This window comes from Rhipicephalus microplus, chromosome 9 (assembly GCF_043290135.1).
Source record: "Rhipicephalus microplus isolate Deutch F79 chromosome 9, USDA_Rmic, whole genome shotgun sequence".
NCBI classification, from domain to species: domain Eukaryota; kingdom Metazoa; phylum Arthropoda; class Arachnida; order Ixodida; family Ixodidae; genus Rhipicephalus; species Rhipicephalus microplus.
The window spans coordinates 58,260,252-58,281,053 of record NC_134708.1 but is presented as its reverse complement, the minus strand read 5'-3'; the positions used below and the strand labels follow the sequence as shown (position 1 = coordinate 58,281,053).

Here is a 20,802-nt window from a genome sequence, read left to right as displayed (position 1 = left end):
AGCCACTTGCTTCCCGTGCTCGCCGCGGTCATGCTGCTCGTGCCCTCCTCGGCGGCCCAGAGGAATCCCTTGGCTCGCTTCCTGTGGCGCCCTCGCATCTCTTTCCCGCTGGACCCGACCTCGCCCACCGTGTCTGCCGTGTCCGTAGAAGTGCTCGACGAAGCGGCCATGGAGGCGCACCGCATCATCATCAAGCAGAAGGCAATCGAGAAGAGCCACGCCGCCAAGGGTGAGATGTATCTTGTGTGCATGCGTGTGAACCCTGATAGCTTCCTTCCCGGACCCTCTTCTTCTAGCAGCAGCATTGAAAAGTGTCTGATTAGGAACAAGGCCTTATTGAACTTTTTTCGCATGGTAGTGGCCCATTGAACAGGCTATAGCACACCCACTTTTTGTTTTTCGCACGTATATTTTTCTCTTTGCTTTCCGTCTCGTCTTTCTTTCCTCTCTTCTGAGGGCAAGGCAGCATTCGAAATGCTACAATTCTGGGTGACTTCCCTGCCTTGCTCTCAATTTATCCTCTCACTCTCTAATGAGGACCTTCAATATAAATCGAGCTCAGGTAGAGTGCCTAGCATGATTTTACTAGAAAAACAGACAAGAAGAAAGAATAATACCATATCGACCTCCTCTTTTGCAATAACCTCGATATAGGACAGTTTATTTAACAAAGTTGTTTTCTCTACTTCCTTTGCACATTATATTCTGATAGGCGCATTTTATTATTATGTGTTCTACTAATGTGCGTAAGTACACCCCCATAAGTGCACGTTACAATATATTCACTCTGCTATAGTGTTTCAAGGAATTTTTAAGTTCCATAACCAACGTCTATTCGTTCAAATGTACAGGTAGTAGTATACGAACAGAGTTCATGACATGCCTCTAACATTGCTGTAAAGTTCGTATATATGGTGGACTGCATACGTCAGTGAACTCACTCGTGAGTCGACTCACTCGGGCTCACTCAGACTCAGATCGAGCAGTGAGTCTGAGTTTGAGTGAGTCCGGTTGAAGACAATTTTCGTGAGTGCTAGTCCGAGTGAGTCCAGAGCTCGAAATATATTTCATAAGTAAGTCTGAGTGAGCTCCACGGGTTTTGACGACCTATAGTGGGCTGGTGTAGGGGCGCTCGCCCGGTCATTCTGTGTTCTCCTTTGCTCTCTCTGTCTCGTATTTGTTCGCTTTCAAATACCCCTGAAAGAACGTTTTTGTATTCACCCTGGCGCAATTATGGTGTATCATCTTAACGATGATTATAAACATCTTTAAATAAAATAAAGACTGGAATTCGCAGAAGGTGCTGTTATTAGGTACACGTGGTGCGCATTTCCAGCCACACCACGTTTGCGTATCAGAGACATAGTACATTATTTGAAAGTAACTAAAGATAAGACTAACTATGATACTTCGGGCTTAATATCTCTAAATCACTATATGATAATCAGAGATGCCGTAGTGGAGGTGTCCGGGAATTTCAACCACCTGAGGCTCTTTAACGGGCACCAAAATCAAAGTACATGGGCCTCAAACATTTTCGTCTTCATGGAAAATGCAGCCGCCGCAGATGGGATTCAATCCCGCGACCTTTTGTTTAGCAGTCGAGTGCCACAGGCACTAGAGCACAGCGGTGGAACCAGAGGATAAGACGTATAGTATCTTGCCTAAGGTTAGCTGGGACACTCTCTATTCAACATCATCAGCCTGACTACGCCCACTGCAGGACAAAGGTCTCTCTCATGTTCCATCAGTCAACTCGGTCCTGTGCTTGCTGCTGCCTTTTCGTAAACTTCCTAATATCACCCGCCCACCTAACTTTCTGTCTCCCCTTCACCAGCTTTCCTCCTCTCGGAATCCATACTGTGATCCTTAATGACCAGTGGTTACCTTGCCTTTGTGCTACGTGTCCTACTCATGATCATTTCTACTTCTTGATTTGGACCATGACGTCTTCAACACTGCATCTGATACACCCTACTCTCTTCTTGTCCCTTGCGGTCACAGCTTTTATATTTTCTTTTACATTGCTCGCTGCGTCGTCCTCGACCTAAGTTGAACCCTCTTTGTAATCCTCCAGGTTTCTGCTCCAGGTCTCTGCTAAGATTCAGCTGTTATATACCTTCCTCTTGAGGGATAGGGGTAATCTACCATTAATTGGGGATAGTGGCCATTCATGACACTCCATATTACGGTATACTGACTGTGTTCTAACGGTGGTCCTTCGCTGCAGGTCTTCGAGTGTCGCCACTGCCGGTGTGCCCAGCGTCGGCGCGCCACATGCAAACGAGGGTGGCCAAGGATAAAGCGATAGCAATGGACGAGATGGCACACCTCTTTGAGGAGACCACGCGCCTTTTGTCGCACAAGTGAGCTTTTATCGTAACTAGTTTTAAATCTGTAAGAAACATCACGGTCGGCTTGTGTAGGTGTTCAGTGTTTGTAAATTTATTGGGTCGTATTTAGAGGTCGTTGATTTCATGTGGTTCAATTACATCTTTTTTCACTTGCTGCAGCATATATGTAGCGCATGCGTTATCCCAGCTTATAGCAAAGAGCAAAACGAAAATAATGAGAGATTTCCGTTAGTTCGTCCTTTGGGTGTTTTGTTACATCTTCCTTGAGATTTGGGCCATGTTATTCTTTCTACTCTTCAAAATTTGTAGTAAAAAATGTTGCAGTAAGAAACATCAACGGAAGCACAAGCTTCGTGTGTTAAGGGTGAAAGAAATAATAGTAATCACTCAGGCACTGACTCTTTTCTACAGTTTACCAGTGGCAAGCCAAAAGGCTGGCATGCCTCATGAAACTTGAACTAAATCTAGTGGTATCAACACCACTGATGCGAAAATAACCATCACAGAATGACGCCGCCATACGACGTCATAGCGACGTCACAAAGCCTCAACATGTGTGACGTTTTATGGTGTCATCGCAGAGTCGTCAGGTGCGGAAAGCTATATGAAGAGATGGGCGGTTGGGGATAAGTACATCGAGTGAGGAGAAACGGGTTGCTTTCACCGTTGAGTCGTTTCAAGCGCACACATAAATGCAGTTAGGTACCCGGCGAGTTCTAATAAACTAGTGTCCGGAGTGTCGACCTCCATTCCAAGCTGAAGTGGTTTATGTCTCCACGTCTAGGATGAAGATGTTCTGGGAGGACGAGTTCCACGGCCTGGCCCGCACCAACCTGGCCGGCTCGCGACTGCAGCTGGTGCGCGAGCGCTGCCAGCAACTCAGCAACCACGTGTGCCGGCCCGGACCGTTCCGCGAGTTGGACGGCTCGTGCAACAACCTGGAGCACCCGGACTGGGGCGCCGCCTTCTCCTGCATGCGCCGCCTGCTGCCACCCAGATACGCTGACGGTGAGTCCCCGCGTCTTGCTTCGCTCACAAGCCGCGGAAAGATCACCTCTCCGCACTGAGGAATCGCTTCTGCACATCGCGCTTCCTGTTTTCTCTCCTCCGGTGGAGCTGTGCCAAACCGAAAGAGAGAATATGTGTGTACTTGTAGTGTCGTTGAAGTGTCCTCAAACAAGAAAAAAATCACAGCACATCCACGAAGTGAATGATGACGAGTGGGCGAAGCTCCGGTTGATCATTAGCCCCCGTACATTGCCCAGCCGATCATCCAAAGACGTGACAACACATGTGTACAGTACACAAAACGTTGATTATTCATCACAATGTGCTTATGGTGTTGAGTTGGCCATGTGGATTTTCATATAGAGATTCACATGGATATGCATATGGTATCCATATGGTTCATCGTATGTATATCCATAGCGTATGGATATTCATGTGGTTATTCATGTGGATATCCATACCGTGCCACGCCGACGGACAGGGCACATGGCTTTACCTAAACGAACTTCACCCTAAAAAGAGCGTGTGAATCCAGTGTGGTTAACGCGTGTTAAATCTATAGATAGAGAATGAGTGCTGCTGTCGAGATGTCCTGAACTCCAAAAAAAGTGTGTGAATTCAGCGCGCATTAAAAGTTCTAAGCAGATAGAGAGACAGTGTGTCAATTCACTGTGGTCTAGGTGTCCTCAACTGTGAAAGTGGTGTGTTGATTCAGTGCTGTTGCGGTGTCTCCGATTAAGAGAGACAGTTACCGCGCTTAATTCACTCTGCTGTCTCGCCAACTCCTGCAAGAATCACGTTATATAAATATGCGCTCTGAATGACAGACGTGGTCATCGGCAGCCTTGTTGGACAAAAAGCCTTGTGCATAAAGTAGACGCTCTGCTTAACCAATGATTTAGACATATTGCTATTTGCCGCTCTCCAAGCGAACGAAGAAGTGAAGAACTAGGTGTGCCTGCTCTCGCCATCTTCGTTGTTTTTGGCTGCACTAATGTGAACTGTGAATATTGTAAATAATACGCCTTTTTTTCTGTCATTCCCCCACGCAACAATATCTTGCTGTGAAGAGTACGCAAAACTACGAAAGAAAAAAAAAACGACTGGATAGGAAATAGCTGTCGATAAGTAGCGTCGACCATGAGTGCCGACAAGCACTAAGGAAGAAACGAAGCATTTTTGGAAGATGCGAGGACAAGAAGAAGGGCAAATCTAGGTTAGGATGACTTCGCGAAAACTGGATAAAAAGGCAAAGCAGGAGCATCGGAAACTCAGTGTGTTCTTGACCATTATTTCGCGCTCTTTCTCGTCCAATCTACTTCTCTCGTGACTTTGTATCTTTTCCGAACGTAACGATTAAGAACTACCGTAAGAAGCACAACCACAAGGAAGGACACTCTAAAGGGACCGACAAGAGATCATAACGTGTGATTATACCCTGGTAGAAATGAAATGACCATGAAATAGAGTGACATATTCAGGCATTTTTCTCGCGTTTTGAGTATGATTGATAACTTTTAGTGGTGAAAAGTAACAAAAAAAGCCGCGTCCTGTGGCCTAGCAGAACAGCCTTGAAGCTGGAAATATGGAGTTGATTACGTTGCTGCACGTAGTCACGTAGCCTGATGCTGTCATGCGCGCCATAATTAGTTCGGACAATTAGAGCACGTATGTTATAATCTATCCCCACTGTATTTTGTGCTATTCCCGAAGTAAAAGAAGTTGCATGATGAAAAGCGACGCCACCTTTGCGGAATAAGCCAGCGGAACACGTCAAACAGAGCGCATGCAGAGTGCCCACATGCGCATCAAACGGCAGCACTCTAACGCGAACCGCTCTCACACCGACTGTTTTCAGCATGGGTTGTCGCTTGTGCTTACGACTTCATATTCGCCGCATATTAAAAAATTCTGATTACAAAAGCTTCACGGCGTTTTTTTTTACGTTACCGTTCCGCAATTAAACACCGTCAACGCTAAGCCTATAATTGCGCGAAAGAATATTGCCACCATAAAATTTAGTATCCCTTCATACTGGCGACTTATGAGCCTTTTCGTCTTGCCTGACAGACATCGTGAGAACTGCGTTGCAGCGACTCGCTGCCCTGTGTGCGTGGGCGCTAGACGTGATATCCCGCATGTTCTCCAATGCAGGTGTTTCCTCGCCTCGCATCTCGGAGACGGGCGCCGAGCTACCGAACCCTCGCATGGTCTCCACCACGGTACACGTGGACCTGGACCGGCCGTCTCGAGATACCACGCACATGCTCATGCAGTGGGGACAGTTTCTGGACCACGACTTTGCCCTGGCTCCCATCTCAAGCGTGCCCGGGGAGATCGTCGATCTCGGAAGTGAGTATGATCGCAGCAACGTACGAGAGTGTAAAGGGACACGAAAGTCAACCATTAAGTCGACGTTGATTGTTTAAATGGCGCTCCAGAAACCTCGTAGTGTTACTTTTGTGCCAAGGAAGGGGCTATTTTGAAATAAAATCACGTTTTAGTGGTCCGCATTGGGTTAGCGCACTTCAAAATACCCGCCCCAAGAAGCGGGCCGACCGGACCGACTCACGTCACTGTTGCCGAGCACGAGGTTGCTCGGCTTTACTGCCATAGTAGCAGCATACCGAAAGCAGTGGGAGCCACAGCAGCAACAACGGCCCTCAATCAATTTCCCTCCATTTGCTCAGAGATTGAAGATGCTTTTGTTTCAACTGCGTCCAGCTAGATGGCATTACCTGTCCCATCTAACCACGCGAAAAATTAATATTTGAACCACTCGCGCATTTCTCCATAGTAACGTACGGAGCTTCTTTTTTTTTCGTGAACCGAACAGAAACGAACAAGCAGCATTTTATTGCGTGTCTTGATGCACGGAAAGTTCTTTATTTAGTGCAGTTAAATTGATTACCAGTGATTAATTTTAAGCGGTCCGTCTGATTTCATCTGGATCATTTTGAAGATGTCCTACTTCGGCGCTTGTGCTCTTGTGCATTTACCTTAATTTCTCAGTAAGTATAGGCACTGTTGTTAATAATATTGTCGTTTCAGGTGTTGTCATACATTGAGCTCTCACTCTGACGCAAATTGTTATTTGACTTTGGTGTCCCTTTAAGACGACGTACTGCAGCACGTGGTAATTGACGCTTACATAAAGGGCATCAGAATCGTGTAAATTTGAGCTTGTTGGTACACATTCGTATAAAAACACAGCATAAGAACAACATGGTAGAGACATAAGAAACAGGACAGCGTTCTGTGTCTGTTTCTTCTGTCTATCTATTGTTGTTTTTTGCGCTGTTTTTGTGCTACAAGGGACGACATCGATGCACGTACTTTGGTGCGGACGGTAACGTTTACTATTTTACCTCAGATCCAAACGACGTGATCGACTGCTGCTCGACGGAGACGCGCCACTCTCCTCGCTGTTTCTCGTTCGACATCCCGCCGACGGACCACTTCTTCGGCAAGTACGGCGAGCACTGCATGAACTTCCCCCGCTCGGCCAGGTGCCCGCTGTGCAGCCTCGGTGAGTTAAACATTTCGGTTCATATCCACGAGAAGCGTCTCACGCTATAGGCGCGACCGTACGAGAAAACCAAAGGCAAGCGTAACGATGCACGGTTGTTTGGCGAATCTGGTTAACCAGCTATAGAAAAAAAACACTAACGAATACAAAATAGGCGGAATTTCAGCAAAGTGTGGAAGCTTGAAGAGATGAGACATTCTTGAACTCTGGATGTCACTGGAGCCCGCGTTTTGAAAGCGTTATCGGCTTTTTCAAGGCTGCAACTGCTGAAAGTGCAAACCATAGTGCGTATACCACATTTCCTCGATTGCAACGCAACCAAGATTCAAATGCTAGGAGTTACTCTTCATCCCAATCAGGAAGAAAAAAAAATTGAATTGTGGTATGCCATTGCAACCTGAGGGCTGAATTCAGGCAGCGAAAATCTGAGGGAAAAGTCACGTCACGTTTGAGTAAACACCTTACTTCGTATCCTCTCCTGCAACTCGAAGAGGAGCTAAAGGCAATGCAAAAGGCAATGCAAAAAACACAGGTGGAGGTTGCAAAAAAAAAGAGGGGGGGGGCGTACTAAATTAGGGGAGGCAAAAGAAAAGTCAATGATTTTTTTAGTATAAAGTACGCAAGGCGCAGCTGGGGATTTGCGTCGAAAGGGTGCACTCTAAGAAAAAATAAAGGTATCCTTTGACCCTTCTTTTAGGCATATGAAATGTAGCTCTATCTTTAGAGAGTCGCCCGACTGTCTTTTGGAAACCAGCGAGTCCCACTACTATCCTAAAAGAGTCAATGTGACTCTCTAGGGAGAGTCAACGCGCCTGTCTAAAGAGGACTACACGTTTGACTTTCTTACGTATAAAAAGAGAGTAAACGTGTTTAAAACAAATGTTCAATTTAGAGTACGGTGTACTCTACCATGAGAGAGCAATAGCCTGCCCCAGTACCATGCACCGTAAGCGCACAGCTGAATTTCTTAGTGTGAAGAAGCAGCAACCTCTAGGTAGAAAGAAACGTATGTGCTCCCCTGTTTTGTGGTTGTCAGAAGTTTTCACAGTTCCATCACCCCCCCCCCCCCTTTGTTTGGTTTGGATTGGAGGAGAGGATACTCGCACTAGGGGAAGGAAACAGAAGTAAGTGTTTTTTTCTAAACACGGTTCTCACTTCAACTACACCAAGTGCGTAAGATCTGCCACATTTTTTTTCTAAATCCCACTGATAGTTGTGATCGCGATCTATTCATTTAACTTCATACGTGACAGTCTAGTTTGAACTCAATCAGTGCAAATTCACTATGTATCGTAATCTAGACGTGCTTTAATACGGGACGGGGCTTCAAAGGAACGACGCATCATGGCTTCACGTCTTTGTAGTGCTTTATTTTTTTGCAATTTATTGACGTTCGTTCTTCGTGCAGGCCCACGGCAACAGATGGACTCTCTGACATCATTCGTAGACGGGTCCCAGGTTTACGGCAGTTCGCTCGAGGACAGCCTCAAACTTCGAACGCTGCAGGGTGACGGTAAGTTCGAGTGCTAATGTTTAGATTTGAAGTACGTCTTCGCTAACCACGGACAGTTCTATAATAATATTATCTGAAATATAACGTATCTGGTCTTGTTTGACGTGCACCGAAATCATATAATCACGAACTTCTATCGTATCGCATTCATCGAAATGCTACGGTCGTGATTGGAATCCAACCTACGACCTTCGCGTCACCAGCCGAGCAACGTAACCGCTACACCGACGAGGCGGACAGACACATCTATGGAACCATATCTATCTATCTATCTATCTATCTATCTATCTATCTATCTATCTATCTATCTATCTATCTATCTATCTATCTATCTATCTATCTATCTTTCTAAACACACTATCTATCTAGCTATCTATCTAAACACACTATCCCTCTATCTATCTATCTATCTATCTATCTATCTATCTATCTATCTATCTATCTATCTGTCTATCTGTCTATCTGTCTATCTATCTATCTATCTATCTATCTATCTATCTATCTATCTATCTATCTATCTATCTATCTATCTATCTATCTATCTATCTATCTATCTATCTAGATTTTCAGCTTTTGGACTTTAAACCCCACTTTTCGATCAACCTGTCTGTCTGTCTGTCTGTCTGTCTGTCTGTCTGTCTGTCTGTCTGTCTGTCTGTCTGTCTGTCTGTCTGTCTGTCTGTCTGTCTGTCTGTCTGTCTGTCTGTCTGTCTGTCTGTCTGTCTGTCTCCGAAATATCAGGTTAATGCACCTGCCAAGGCAGGGAATCAAACACGCTCGCCCTGAGCAGAGCATCACCGTACCCACCGTGGTGATCTAGTAGATAAAGAGCTCGACTGCTGACCAGAAGGTCTCGGGATCGAGTACCAGCAGCGGCAGGCGTATTCGCGAAGGAGAACGTCGTGTACTTAGCCTAAATAGCAAGTAAAAAAAAACAGGTTATGGAAGTTTCTGGATCCCTTCACTAAACGGCGTCCCTCATAATGATATCACGGTTTTAGGACGTTAAAACCTAACAATTATTACAAAGCGTCACCGTAGTCTTGATTTAGGCAACGAATTCGCGCACTTTAGGAAACCCTTCGCGACAAATCTTCTTTCTGGCTTCCAGGACGGCTGAAGTTCGACGTGGGACGTCGCGGCGACATGATTCTGCCGGCCAGCTTCCACCCTACCGAGGACAAGTGCAGTCGTCCCGAGCTGGGGGACCTGTGCTTCCGTGCGGGCGACGAGCGCGTGAACGAGCAGCCCGGCCTGACGGCCATGCACACCCTGTGGCTGCGCCAGCACAACCTTATCGCCATGCGCCTTTCGCGCATCAACCCGCATTGGGACGACGAGCGGATCTACCAGGAGGCACGTCGCATCGTCATCGGCCAGATGCAGATGATCACCTACAACGAGTTCCTGCCGCTAGTCGTGGGCAAGGCGTTCCACCGAGAGTTCGGACTCGAAGTGCTACCGTACGGCTACACCACCTACAACAGCCAGATCGACCCGTCCATGTTGAACGAGTTCGCGGGCGCCGCATTCCGCTTCGGACACACCATCCTCAACGGGGACTTCATGCAGATAGACTCCAGGGGTCGCATCGCCCGCATCGCACTCCAGGTAAGATACCGCCAGCTTCTTTCAGCTTTTGTAGCCGTAACGTTAAATTTACAATATTTAATGTGTCTATACCTCTCCGAACCTTCCAAGATACAAGCTTCGCATTCTTTTTGTGGGTCCTAGCGGTGGTGTTGTGGTCGCGGTGCTCAGCTGCTAACCTGATGGCCGCAGCTTCGGCCCTGGTCGCGGTGGTCACATTTCGATCAAGGTGAAGTACTCAAAATATGACAGGTAGATTGCCACTACACCTCAAGAGGAATGTATATAACAGCTGTATCTTGCCGGTACTTAGCTACGGAGCAGAAACCTGGAGACTTACAAAGAGGGTTCAGCTTAAATTGAGGACGATGCAGCGAGCAATGGAAAGAAAAATGATAGGTGTAACCTTAAGAGACAAGAAGAGAGCAGAGTGGATTAGGGGACAAACGGGGGTTAAGGATATCATAGTTGAAATAAAGAAGAGGAAATGGACATGGGCCGGGCATGTAGCGCGTAGACAGGATAACCGCTGGTCATTAAGGGTAACTAACTGGATTCCCAGAGAAGGGAAGCGGGTTAGGGGGAGACAGAAGGTTAGGTGGGCAGATGAGATTAAGAAGTTTGCGGGTATAAATTGGCAGCAGCAAGCACAGGACCGGGTTAACTGGCGGAACATGGGAGAGGCCTTTGTCCTGCAGTGGACGTAGTCAGGCTGATGATGATGATGATGATGATGATGATGATGATGATGATGATGATGATGATGATGATGATGTACCATAGGTCCAATGCACAGTGCGATGTCGGTGCACATTAAAGGACACTTGGAGTTCAAAGTTTTCGAAGCCCCCTACTACAGTGTGCCTCAATCATATCCTGACTTCGGCACGTCGAACCCCGAATATTATTATACTTTCAATGGGTCCATGGTAGCTAGCAGGGAGATATTTTAAGCCGTAGCTGTTTTTAAGTGGTGCACCGCTGCTAGGGGTGCCTGTCAGGCACGGCCAGCGAATGCTTCACCTGGGAGTTGTTACCATATCTGTCATAGGAATGTCAGCATTACTTCAGTTCTTTGCATAAAAGTCACTGAAGGACGTCAGTTTGCTGCGATCTATTCGCGGTCTTTCCAAAAAATAAAAAAAAACAAATAACTCAGCCTGTTCATGAAGACACCTTTTTTCGTGTACTACAGACATAGTTTTCGAAACACCACTATGGATATTCTGTTTTCAAAACAGAGCAGTCCTTTCTAAAAGCGATTACAATAAATATGTTCAGACGAGCGAATTTTCGCCAGCCCTGCTGCTGGATGCAACTTCAGCCACCACACCCAGCCTCCCAAGGAAAAAGACAAGTACTCACGTAAAACCTAATCTTCGCTTACAAAAACGAGAATCAGTGAGGTCACTGAGCAATCGAAAAGCAGCACCGCTAACTAAACATCTGGACACCTCACTGGAAATTAAAACCTTGGCCATGCCAACTTTTCTACGTGCAGGAACACTTCTTCCGGCCGTTCGAGTTCCGCGACGGCCTTATGGAGCGCGTGATCCGTGGACTGGCGCGCCAGAGCTCTCAGCGTTTCGACAACTTCATCACGGACGACGTGACGAACCATCTGTACCGGCTGAACAACGAGTCGTTCGGCCTGGACCTCATCTCCCTCAACATCCAGCGAGGCAGGGACCATGGGATCCGCGGCTACACCGACTACCTCAAGGGCTGCTTCGGGCTCCGCGTCACTAAGTTCGAGCACCTGGACAGTGCCATGCCTAGGCCGGTACGGGAGCGTCTGCAAAGGCTCTATACGTAAGTAACTGAACATCAGTTCAACCTAAGGTGATGGTGGTGGTTGGCACATTTATTAACCTATAAATGGTTACATATAGGTGATTGGGTTATGGCTGTATTGGCCTCCTTTCTTGAAACCACTATTCTGAGGCCACTTGCGCTCATTGAATCGGGACCTTTTGGGCCTTTAGATCATGAAAGCCGAGCAGGGTGGATGCTACCGCAGAGTGTTCGTTCGCGTCTTCGTGGACCCGTTGCGCATTGTCCATGCAAGACCATGCCGACCATAGAAGGCAGTGATGTAGGTTAGGTGATTTCTGTAACTGGCAATCAAGTTAAAAGCACGAAATAAAACATACAGACACAAAACACAAAGACAGCATGGATTCTGGCTATACACGGGTGCTGGCTGTGGCAGGACAAGCGCGCATCCTGTCGTCGTGTCTTCTCTTGTACCTGTGTCTTTATATTTCATGCCGCTAACATGACTGCCCACAATATAACCCCTAAGGCTCATTTCTATTTCCTTTTCCTGATTCCACAGCGTACGTCATCCAACTGGACGCTTTTTCGGTTAAATTTTCTGCTTTCTGCCTTCCTTGGAAGCACTTGCAAAGTGAAAAAAGAAAACGCGCTGGCACCCGTGTTGTACCACCTTAAATTGGTTGAAGGCTTGCGCCTGCTGCGCACACACCGCTTACATAAATGGACACTAAAGTCAACTATTAGGTCGACGTTGATTGTTGAAATAGAGGCTCAGAAACCTCGTAGCGTTAGTTTTGTGCATAGTAAGGGCCTATTTCAAAATAAAATCACGTTTTAGTGGTCCGCATCGTGTTAGCGCCCTTCAAATTACCCACCTCAAGAAGCGGACTGACCGGACCGACTCACCTCACTGTTGCCGTGCACGAAGTTGCTCGGCTCTACTGCCATAGTAGCAGCAGACCGAAAGCAGCGGGAGCCACAGCAGCAACAACGGCCATTGATCAATTTCCCGCCATTGGCTTCAAGATTTCAGACGTTTTTTGGTTCGACTGCGCCCCACAAGATGGCACCACATGTTCCGTGTAACCACGCGAAAATTAAATTTTTAACCACTCGCGCCATTCCACATAGTAACATCCGGCGGTTCATTTTTTCCATGAATGAAATAGAAAAAAACAAGCAGCATTTTCTTGCGTCTTTTGATGCACGGAAGGTTCTTTATTTAGTGCAGTTAGATTGATTACCAGCGGTTATTGTAAGCGGTCCGTCTGATGTCATCGGGATTATTTTGAAAATGTCCTACTTCGGCGCTTGTGTTCTTGTGCATTTACCTTAATTTCCCGAAAAGTAGGGCACTGTTGTTGAAAATATTGTCATTTTAGGTGCTGTCATACATTGAGCTCTCACTCTAACGCAAATTTTTATTTGACTAGTGTCCCTTTAACGTTGCAGCGATAGACGGTACGAAGACTCCGCCGCTCACTGGAGTGGCCATCCCCTTTTACGCCAGAACTACGTGAGACAGGACAATAAAGGAGTTAGCTACCAGCCTTACTTCGTATAACATTACAACGTATTGCTATCGCATTCATTGCTTTGCCCTTAAAGTCGAACTGTGCCAACTGCGAAGCCATCTAAGTCTACCCTATTTCATCGTCGTCGTCATAGTAGTAATACTCTACAACTACTAGCGTTTGCGGTAGTGGTAGTCGCAATAGTAGTGGGATAATCAGGGTGAACAGCGGAAGTGCCTCAGACAAGCTGGCTGAAATTTTGATAGGAGGACCTATCTTTTAGGGGCGAAGCTCCTTATTGTGTGGGTCTGTCGCTCCTCCCTATGTATGTATGTATGTATGTATGTATGTATGTATGTATGTATGTATGTATGTATGTATGTATGTATGTATGTATGTATGTATGTATGTATGTATGTATGTATGTATGTATGTATGTATGTATGTATGTAGCCACCAATGGCACATACCCGCTCTAGAGCGGGTATGTGCCACAGGGGTTGCGAGATTGGAGATGGCGGTACTAGGAGTGTTCACTATATGGACGCACGGATGGACGGATGGATAAACGCGCAGACGTAGGGACGGATAGACGCACAAACGGATGGACAGACAGACGGACTTACGGACAGATGCATGGACGGACGGCGGACGCATGGATTGACGCACGGATGGTCGCGCGGGCGGACGAAAGCAAGAACGAACGGACGGACGGACGGAAGCATCGACGGGCTGACGGACGTTTTGCGCCACTCATTATCATTCACTCCGTGGATATGCTGCGATTTTTTTTCCAAGGAGCCGTGTCATCAATGGCGTGTCAGTTTTAAGGGAGTGTGGTGACGTCATCTCTTGGGAGTGGCACGTGTCCCTGTTTTCGGAACAGGAACAGGGACACGCGCCACCACCAGGAGATGATGTCACGACTAACCCCCTTAAAACCAACACGTCAAGGATGACACGGCGCCTTTGAAAAAGATAGGTGCACCTATCGAAAGGTCGCCCAGCCTGTCTCAGGCACTTCCTCTGTTCACCCTGATCATCCCACTATGTTGTTTTCATATGTCAGCTCCCATCAAGTTTCAGTAGTAGTAGGAGGAGTCATGCTGGTCACGTGACCAGAGGGGAGGGCGGTTCATTAAAATACATAAATAAGACGTAGTGATGGTGGTAGTGACAGACATCACTCGAAATGTATAATCACTCCTATTTCTAATCTATCGGTGAATGTACGAAAGCGTGTGATCTCGCTAACCAATCTCACACGCACGCGCGCTAGCAGCTTCCCTGACTGGTGGTTTTCATGCCACGGAACTGGCTGAAATTTTCTCCCGTATTTCCCGCATCGCTTCAGGCACGTCAATGACATCGACCTGTTCACGGGTGGTGTGTCGGAGTACTCACTCCCCGGTGGCGTGGTGGGTCCCACCTTCGGCTGCATCTTGGGCATCCAGTTCTGGAGGCTGAAGTACGGAGACCGCTTTTACTTCGAGCACGGAGGCCAAGCCGGAAGCTTCACGCCGGGTAAGCGCCCTGCCTTCCCTATGAGTCCTGCCTCCTTACGGACGACGACCACCGCTCTAGGTCATACTGTAGGACATCGTACGCGTTGTCCGAAGGTTCAAGGTTCGGCCGCCGGCGCCGGCAAGTTGTCGTTTCATGAAATTTATTCTCTTCACCTTCTGTCATAAAAAAAAAACACGACTCGTAAACACCAAAATAAAACATCTTACAACGGAATAGTTCGTGAGAGCAGGTTCTAGCCCATAGGTCAATCACAGAAAAGCACATGGGATCATTTTTTTTCATTTCAACCTCTGGCTTCTTTATTTTAAATTTGACGGTGACTGTATCTGCTTTTAATGGTTGCAAAATGGACACGTACCACCAGAACACATGCCGCTAATGCAGGGGAGCTGAAAACAGATGGTCTGTACATAAGTCCTTGTAGTGAATGAATTGTACGCGATTTTGTAAGTAACATGTACAGGTGGGTTGGGTCTAATGTTCTCCGGCCACTTTCCCTTGTATTCTATGGGAACGTGGGCTGCGAACTTTTGAGCAGCACTGTGCATATGTCGCGCCCGTTTCATGCGGGATTTTTCACAATGACTTGCGATACTTAGGGTCTGTGTGCTTCGAGTTGTCTACTGATTCACCCTCGCACTGCTAACACTGCCAATTGCTATTGTGCTCGTTGTCTCAAATGGTAGAGCAATTGCCTTGCAAAGGTGTTGGTCCACGGTTTGATTCCCAGGTCAAAAACAAGCTTTCAACAGGAACACTATCTGAGAAGCCCGTACGAATTTTCGTAGTAGGCTTATACTACAAACTTGAGGTTGTAGATTCTCCCTTTCACGACGACTATTATTTTCCTTTGCAGCCCAGCTGACTGAACTGCGGAGGACGACACTGTCCAAAATCATCTGCGACAACAGCATAGGCCACGAGAGAGCGCAGAGGGAAGTGCTTAGGACAGTGTCTGAAAGGTTAGTTGCTACTCCTCTATAACACGAATATAAAGCGCTCACAATTTCATGCACACGTGTGCAAGCTATCTTAATGTCATTGTTGCATCGGCCCAGAGGCATCGGCTACAGCTATAACACCTTCGAAACTCTTTGTAATTACTGTCGAGACCGGCCTTCACAGGCACCGGAGATCCAGGATGAAGACGCTGAGGCAGAAGGAAGGGAGACTTGAAGAGGGTATATTTAAAATATGTACATGGCGAGCTCTCTCTTACATGGTGAGCTCTCGAACGTGGCACGCCCTCGAATGAGCCGCTGGCTCTTTATAAAAGGTACGTTCTCACCAAATTCCTAAATCGGGGAACGCGTGCAGATGGCCCTGTTTAATCAAACAACCTGTGAGGGTGACGAGCATACACGGCCCACGTAAACGTCCAATATTGAGGTGTGGCCACTCCACTGCAATGTGGCACCAACGTGGCTCTTCCTCGTCGTGTGTGTGTGTGCTGGGCGAGGGGTCCCAAGCTCACGACAGCATACATCAAAAGGGCCGCTGCAGTAGCTCAAAAGGTCCGCCGAACTGCTCGCTCAATTAGAGGGGTGATTTGAGATGCTGCACTTGTCACCGTCTCGTGAAATGGCTTACAGCATCGTGGAGGCACGAGGCCCCACCCTCCGGCTAGAAAGGTTAATACAGGGCGGACATAAGCTGCCAGCCGTTCGGCGACTTCTTTGAGCATCAAAACAACGCCGCTCCCTCGTCAGCTCCAGCACCTGTCCCAACATTACTTAACTAGCACGCGCCTGTAGAGGGTGCTTTGCCGCACACGTAGCATTTATGAGGCGGAGCCAACTACTCCTTCTTTTCAACATTTCAAAAGCGTTATCCTAATGCTTATAACCAACTTGACCATATTTTTGTAATACATACTTCTCAGGACTTGAAGGTTCAAAATACCTTAATTGTATACTAACCGTATTTTTTTTCTCGCAGCAATCCCGAGGTTCCTTGCGCTACCCTGCGGGGCCTGAACATGGACGCCTGGATCGAGGTGCCGCCAGGAGTTACCACGTAGCCGGGGCCCAGGGCTGTTTAGGCGGCCGCCGCCGCTGGACGGCCTGTCCGCCTCCATTTTTTCTCCCCTGCGAAACGACCACGCCGTCCCCCGTCGCTGGTGCCATACCGCCTGCCGCTACACAGACGTCACTCCTCGCCTGACCCCCCTTATATGGACATCATAAAGTGTGCGCTGCCCCTCCCCTCCCAACCACGCGCCCCACGTGAGTTCGCCCAAGGCCCGGATGACGACGATGGTGTGCCAGACCACGTGACAGCGCCATTTTATTGTGGGAAAAGGACGTGCCACGTGATACACTGTGCGCCGTGCGTGTGTCTTGTTGTGTGTTTTGTGTCTGTTATGTGAACGCTGCGGCCAGCTACGCGTTGGGCAAGATTTGTGCGCGTCACTCGAAGAGCAAGAGCATGAGTTCAGATGAAAAGACGGTGGTTTCGTTGAGGAGGACGACACGCATCTTTTTTTTTAATCTAAGTGCGCGGTTGAACTTATATCTCGTATTCGCAGCAGCTCATTTAGGGATTCGAGACATATTTCTTTTTTTACTTTTTTGCCGGCTCAGTTTGAGGCTTAGGTATTATTCGTCTGTAATGTTCAAGGGAGACGAACTGCCATGTGGTGTGTTGAGAAGAAGTGCCTAAGTGACTTTTTAAATGGCGTACATGGGAGACAGCGTCGCGAACTGTCACGTACAGTGTGGATTACACGAACAAGCCCTCACGGACGATTTCTCCTCATTGCGTGGAACGACGGGAAAACACTACGAACCCTTGTGATAGACGGGTGGAAGACTGTTATCCAATACTGGGCGTATCGAACGACGTAGCGACAGCGACAATCACGATTACCGGGCACGAATGATGATAGAGTTTGCCACTGCCTGAACGATTTTCGTTTTTTTTTTCTAAAGCACGTGTCTACGCTCGGTGCTGACATTAGGGCAGGGAAGAAAAGAAGAAGACGACACAACAAAAGTGAGCCCGCAACCATGTGCACGGGATATTTGTGCATGCGATGCAAATAAACTGGTCTGTGTGAAAGCCGCGACCTCAAAGCATGATGCAATGACACTTTCGCCTGCAGATCTGAACATCGCTTCCTTCTTTCCTTACTAAACATTGCTTCTGTAATCGTGTTAGGCCTGCGTTTGAAATACACTGAACCAGCCTAAACCATGAACTTTACAGAAACGTCAAGGACGGCCACCGAAGCGTTTCGTACTTCTCTTACGCGACAAGCATAGCTGAAGTTGAACGAGATAATTTTATAGTATGTGGGCTGGGCTTTTACGTCCCAAAACCATCATATGATTGTGCGAGACGCCTTGGTGGAGAGATCCGGTAATTTTGTTGACGACGCAACGCGAATATGTACGACGACATTGAACCTGTGATCCTGCGACTCTGTAACTATAACTATACGACGTGACGTCCTATGGTAGTCACTGCGACGAAGCAAAGTATTCCATACTTACGCACTAGATAGCACTTAGCGTGAAACATTTACGAAAAAATCTGTGAAATCCCGGAAAGCTTGGCAGAAAATATATGGTTGTCCTAGCGTCATCGCTGCTGTGTGCCAAGGTACCGTGTTCATAGAATGCACCTACTCCGCAGTATACGAGCAGTTGGACCGTACTGCCGCACTGGATAGCCCACACATATAGGTCATGGTAAAACATATAAGAATCCCTGTGAAGCTTGGCGGTAACTATATCGACGTCATATCCTCGTGTTTTCGACGCTTCAGCGTAAAGTGCTTAGAATGTCTCTTGCCCGTAGGTGCCGACGTCGGAATTCACTAGCACGCTAGATGGCTCTCATGTAGGTATGATCATGGTAGGCATGTACAAATTGTTCGAGAACCTGAAAAGTGTGCTGATGACAATATCGGTGTCCTACCGTCGTTGTTGCAATATGGTGAGGTAAAATGGTTACTTCGTAGTACTAGGTGTTGCACTAAAGTTACACACTCGAAGGTAAACATACAACGTCACGGTAAAACGTCACGAAGAGGGGGTCATACAATGGTCTAGTAAGAACTCGTTTACGACTCTCACCGGCAAGACGCGCCGCATGTCACTTGCTGAAGATAACGAGAGAAAGGTCATCAAACGATCACTCCGCACTCTTATTTGAGAATCAAAAGAACGCCACTCCATCGTCGGCTCGAGTGCCAGTCGCCACGTTACTTAATTGGTGCGTGCCTGTAGAAAGTGCTTTGCCGCACACATAACATCTATGAGGCGGAGCCAGCTGTCCTTCCTTTTAACGTTTTAATAGCGCTATCATAATGCTTGTAACCATCTCGACCGTATTCTTGTAATACACACTGCTCATGCTACTGTTAAATCGAATCCCCTAAAATTCACTGCCATCACTGGCTGGTTTTCATCAAGGATTACTTAGACTTTATGTAAAAGTCAACGGAAGGAGTATAATGTATACTAACTGTTCCAAGCTGACGCCTTTACGGAAAGAATTGAAGCGCCCGTTAACGAGGCCTCCGAGACTGCGGGTACGTACCATTGTTGCAATATCTAAGGCTGCGCCACGGCCATAAGCACCCTGGCCCTAAAATCTTGTATATTGTCTCAAATAGTGGCCGTACACTGCCCCTGCACGTGTGGAGTTTTTCATGCCGACGCCAACAACCTTCGGCAACTGAGAGTAAATATTTACGTCCGGTCAATGCTCATGAAGTTACCTGGTTGAATACAACTCTACCACCCCTGTGTTCAAACTTACCTCTGCCTCCACAGCTGTGACCTTCAATGACCACACACCTATCCTCAGTATTACAGAAACGTGAAGAAATACGACATGGCCTTCCTGTTGCTGTTGTCGATAGCAGTATAAAAAACCCAGTTGTAAATTATTTACTATTTCCTTGTTATCACTGAGCCTGACTTTTGACACGCCCAAAACACTTTTAGCGGCATCACAAGGCAAGATTTTTCCTTCGAGTTCTGGCAATAGGAGATTGATTATTTGGTTCTATTGATTTTTAGCTATTTCATTTTGTGTGCGTGCGTCCAACATGTAGCCACAGGGACGCACTACTAGTGAACAAGTTCGCAAACTCTCGTCTCGGCATGGTCTCTCATCTGCTTGTATCATCAATGTGGCACCTATAGTTTTCATATATCACGAAAAGAATTCAAGAAATTACCACGCTTTAATTACACGTCGATACTGCGTGGACAACGATCGATAACCATTGTGAAAACACCAGAGAAGAAGAAGTTTCTCCCGGATCTGTGAACACCATTTGCGTCTGCACAGACCCTCAACATGATCTTCCCGTAGCTCACGTCAACATTTCCCCTCAGCGATACTTCCATTCAGCTTTATGCAAAACAACAAAAAAACGGCCCTTTATTACTTTTTTACAATGTGTCAAAGGCCAATTATGCGTGTGCTTGTTATGATCGAGTTTTTCAAATAAACAGATGGAAAGAGTGAACGCAGCCTTGCGAGCTCAAATAAGGCTCATCGCTGCAAGCTTTCCAGTGACGTCATCAAAGTGTGTGCATCTCTTTTCTTTAGTATCCGCAGTGGTTATCTTGCAATTTTTGGTTGTGGAGAAAAAACGGTGTTCTGGGGCCAATTTGCAGCACATAGAACTTGTGCTTAGGAGGAGCTTTCGGGACACTAAGAGCAGTACAACAGTACATCTGTAACTCTTCAGTTCACACTCATAGTAGTGTAAAAAGAGTAAATGATGTCCTAATGTAAAAAAAAGAGACAATACCAACATCCAGAGGGTAGCGTATAATATTATTTCACAAGGTAAGGTAACTTAATGGGGGTTTTTAATGGGCCCTGAGTCCGCGATCACAGTATAATGATGATGATCTCCGCCGCCATGGCTCGTACCCACTAAGGGGGATCGCAGTCGAGGCAACGTCGTCTCCCTTCTCTACTCGCGCTTCCCTCGTTTTTCCTGGTAGTGATACCCCGTATCAA

General features: G+C 47.0%; 1 protein-coding gene across 2 annotated transcripts in view; it reads left to right on the top strand.

Moving 5' to 3' along the window:
• LOC119163303 (peroxidase-like) overlaps positions 1-20,359 on the top strand; it is a 158,774-nt gene extending 138,415 nt beyond the window's left edge. For both annotated transcript variants that reach the window (XM_075873700.1, XM_075873701.1), the window contains exons 4-14: positions 3-229; positions 2,231-2,366; positions 3,139-3,362; positions 5,517-5,714; positions 6,736-6,891; positions 8,300-8,404; positions 9,516-10,015; positions 11,496-11,806; positions 14,642-14,811; positions 15,671-15,776; positions 16,753-20,359. In XM_075873700.1, coding sequence (XP_075729815.1) covers positions 3-229; positions 2,231-2,366; positions 3,139-3,362; positions 5,517-5,714; positions 6,736-6,891; positions 8,300-8,404; positions 9,516-10,015; positions 11,496-11,806; positions 14,642-14,811; positions 15,671-15,776; positions 16,753-16,834 — 2,215 coding nt within the window. In that variant the 3' untranslated portion in view covers positions 16,835-20,359. The remainder of the gene's footprint in view (positions 1-2; positions 230-2,230; positions 2,367-3,138; positions 3,363-5,516; positions 5,715-6,735; positions 6,892-8,299; positions 8,405-9,515; positions 10,016-11,495; positions 11,807-14,641; positions 14,812-15,670; positions 15,777-16,752) is intronic.
• The last annotated feature ends 443 nt before the right edge of the window (positions 20,360-20,802 follow it).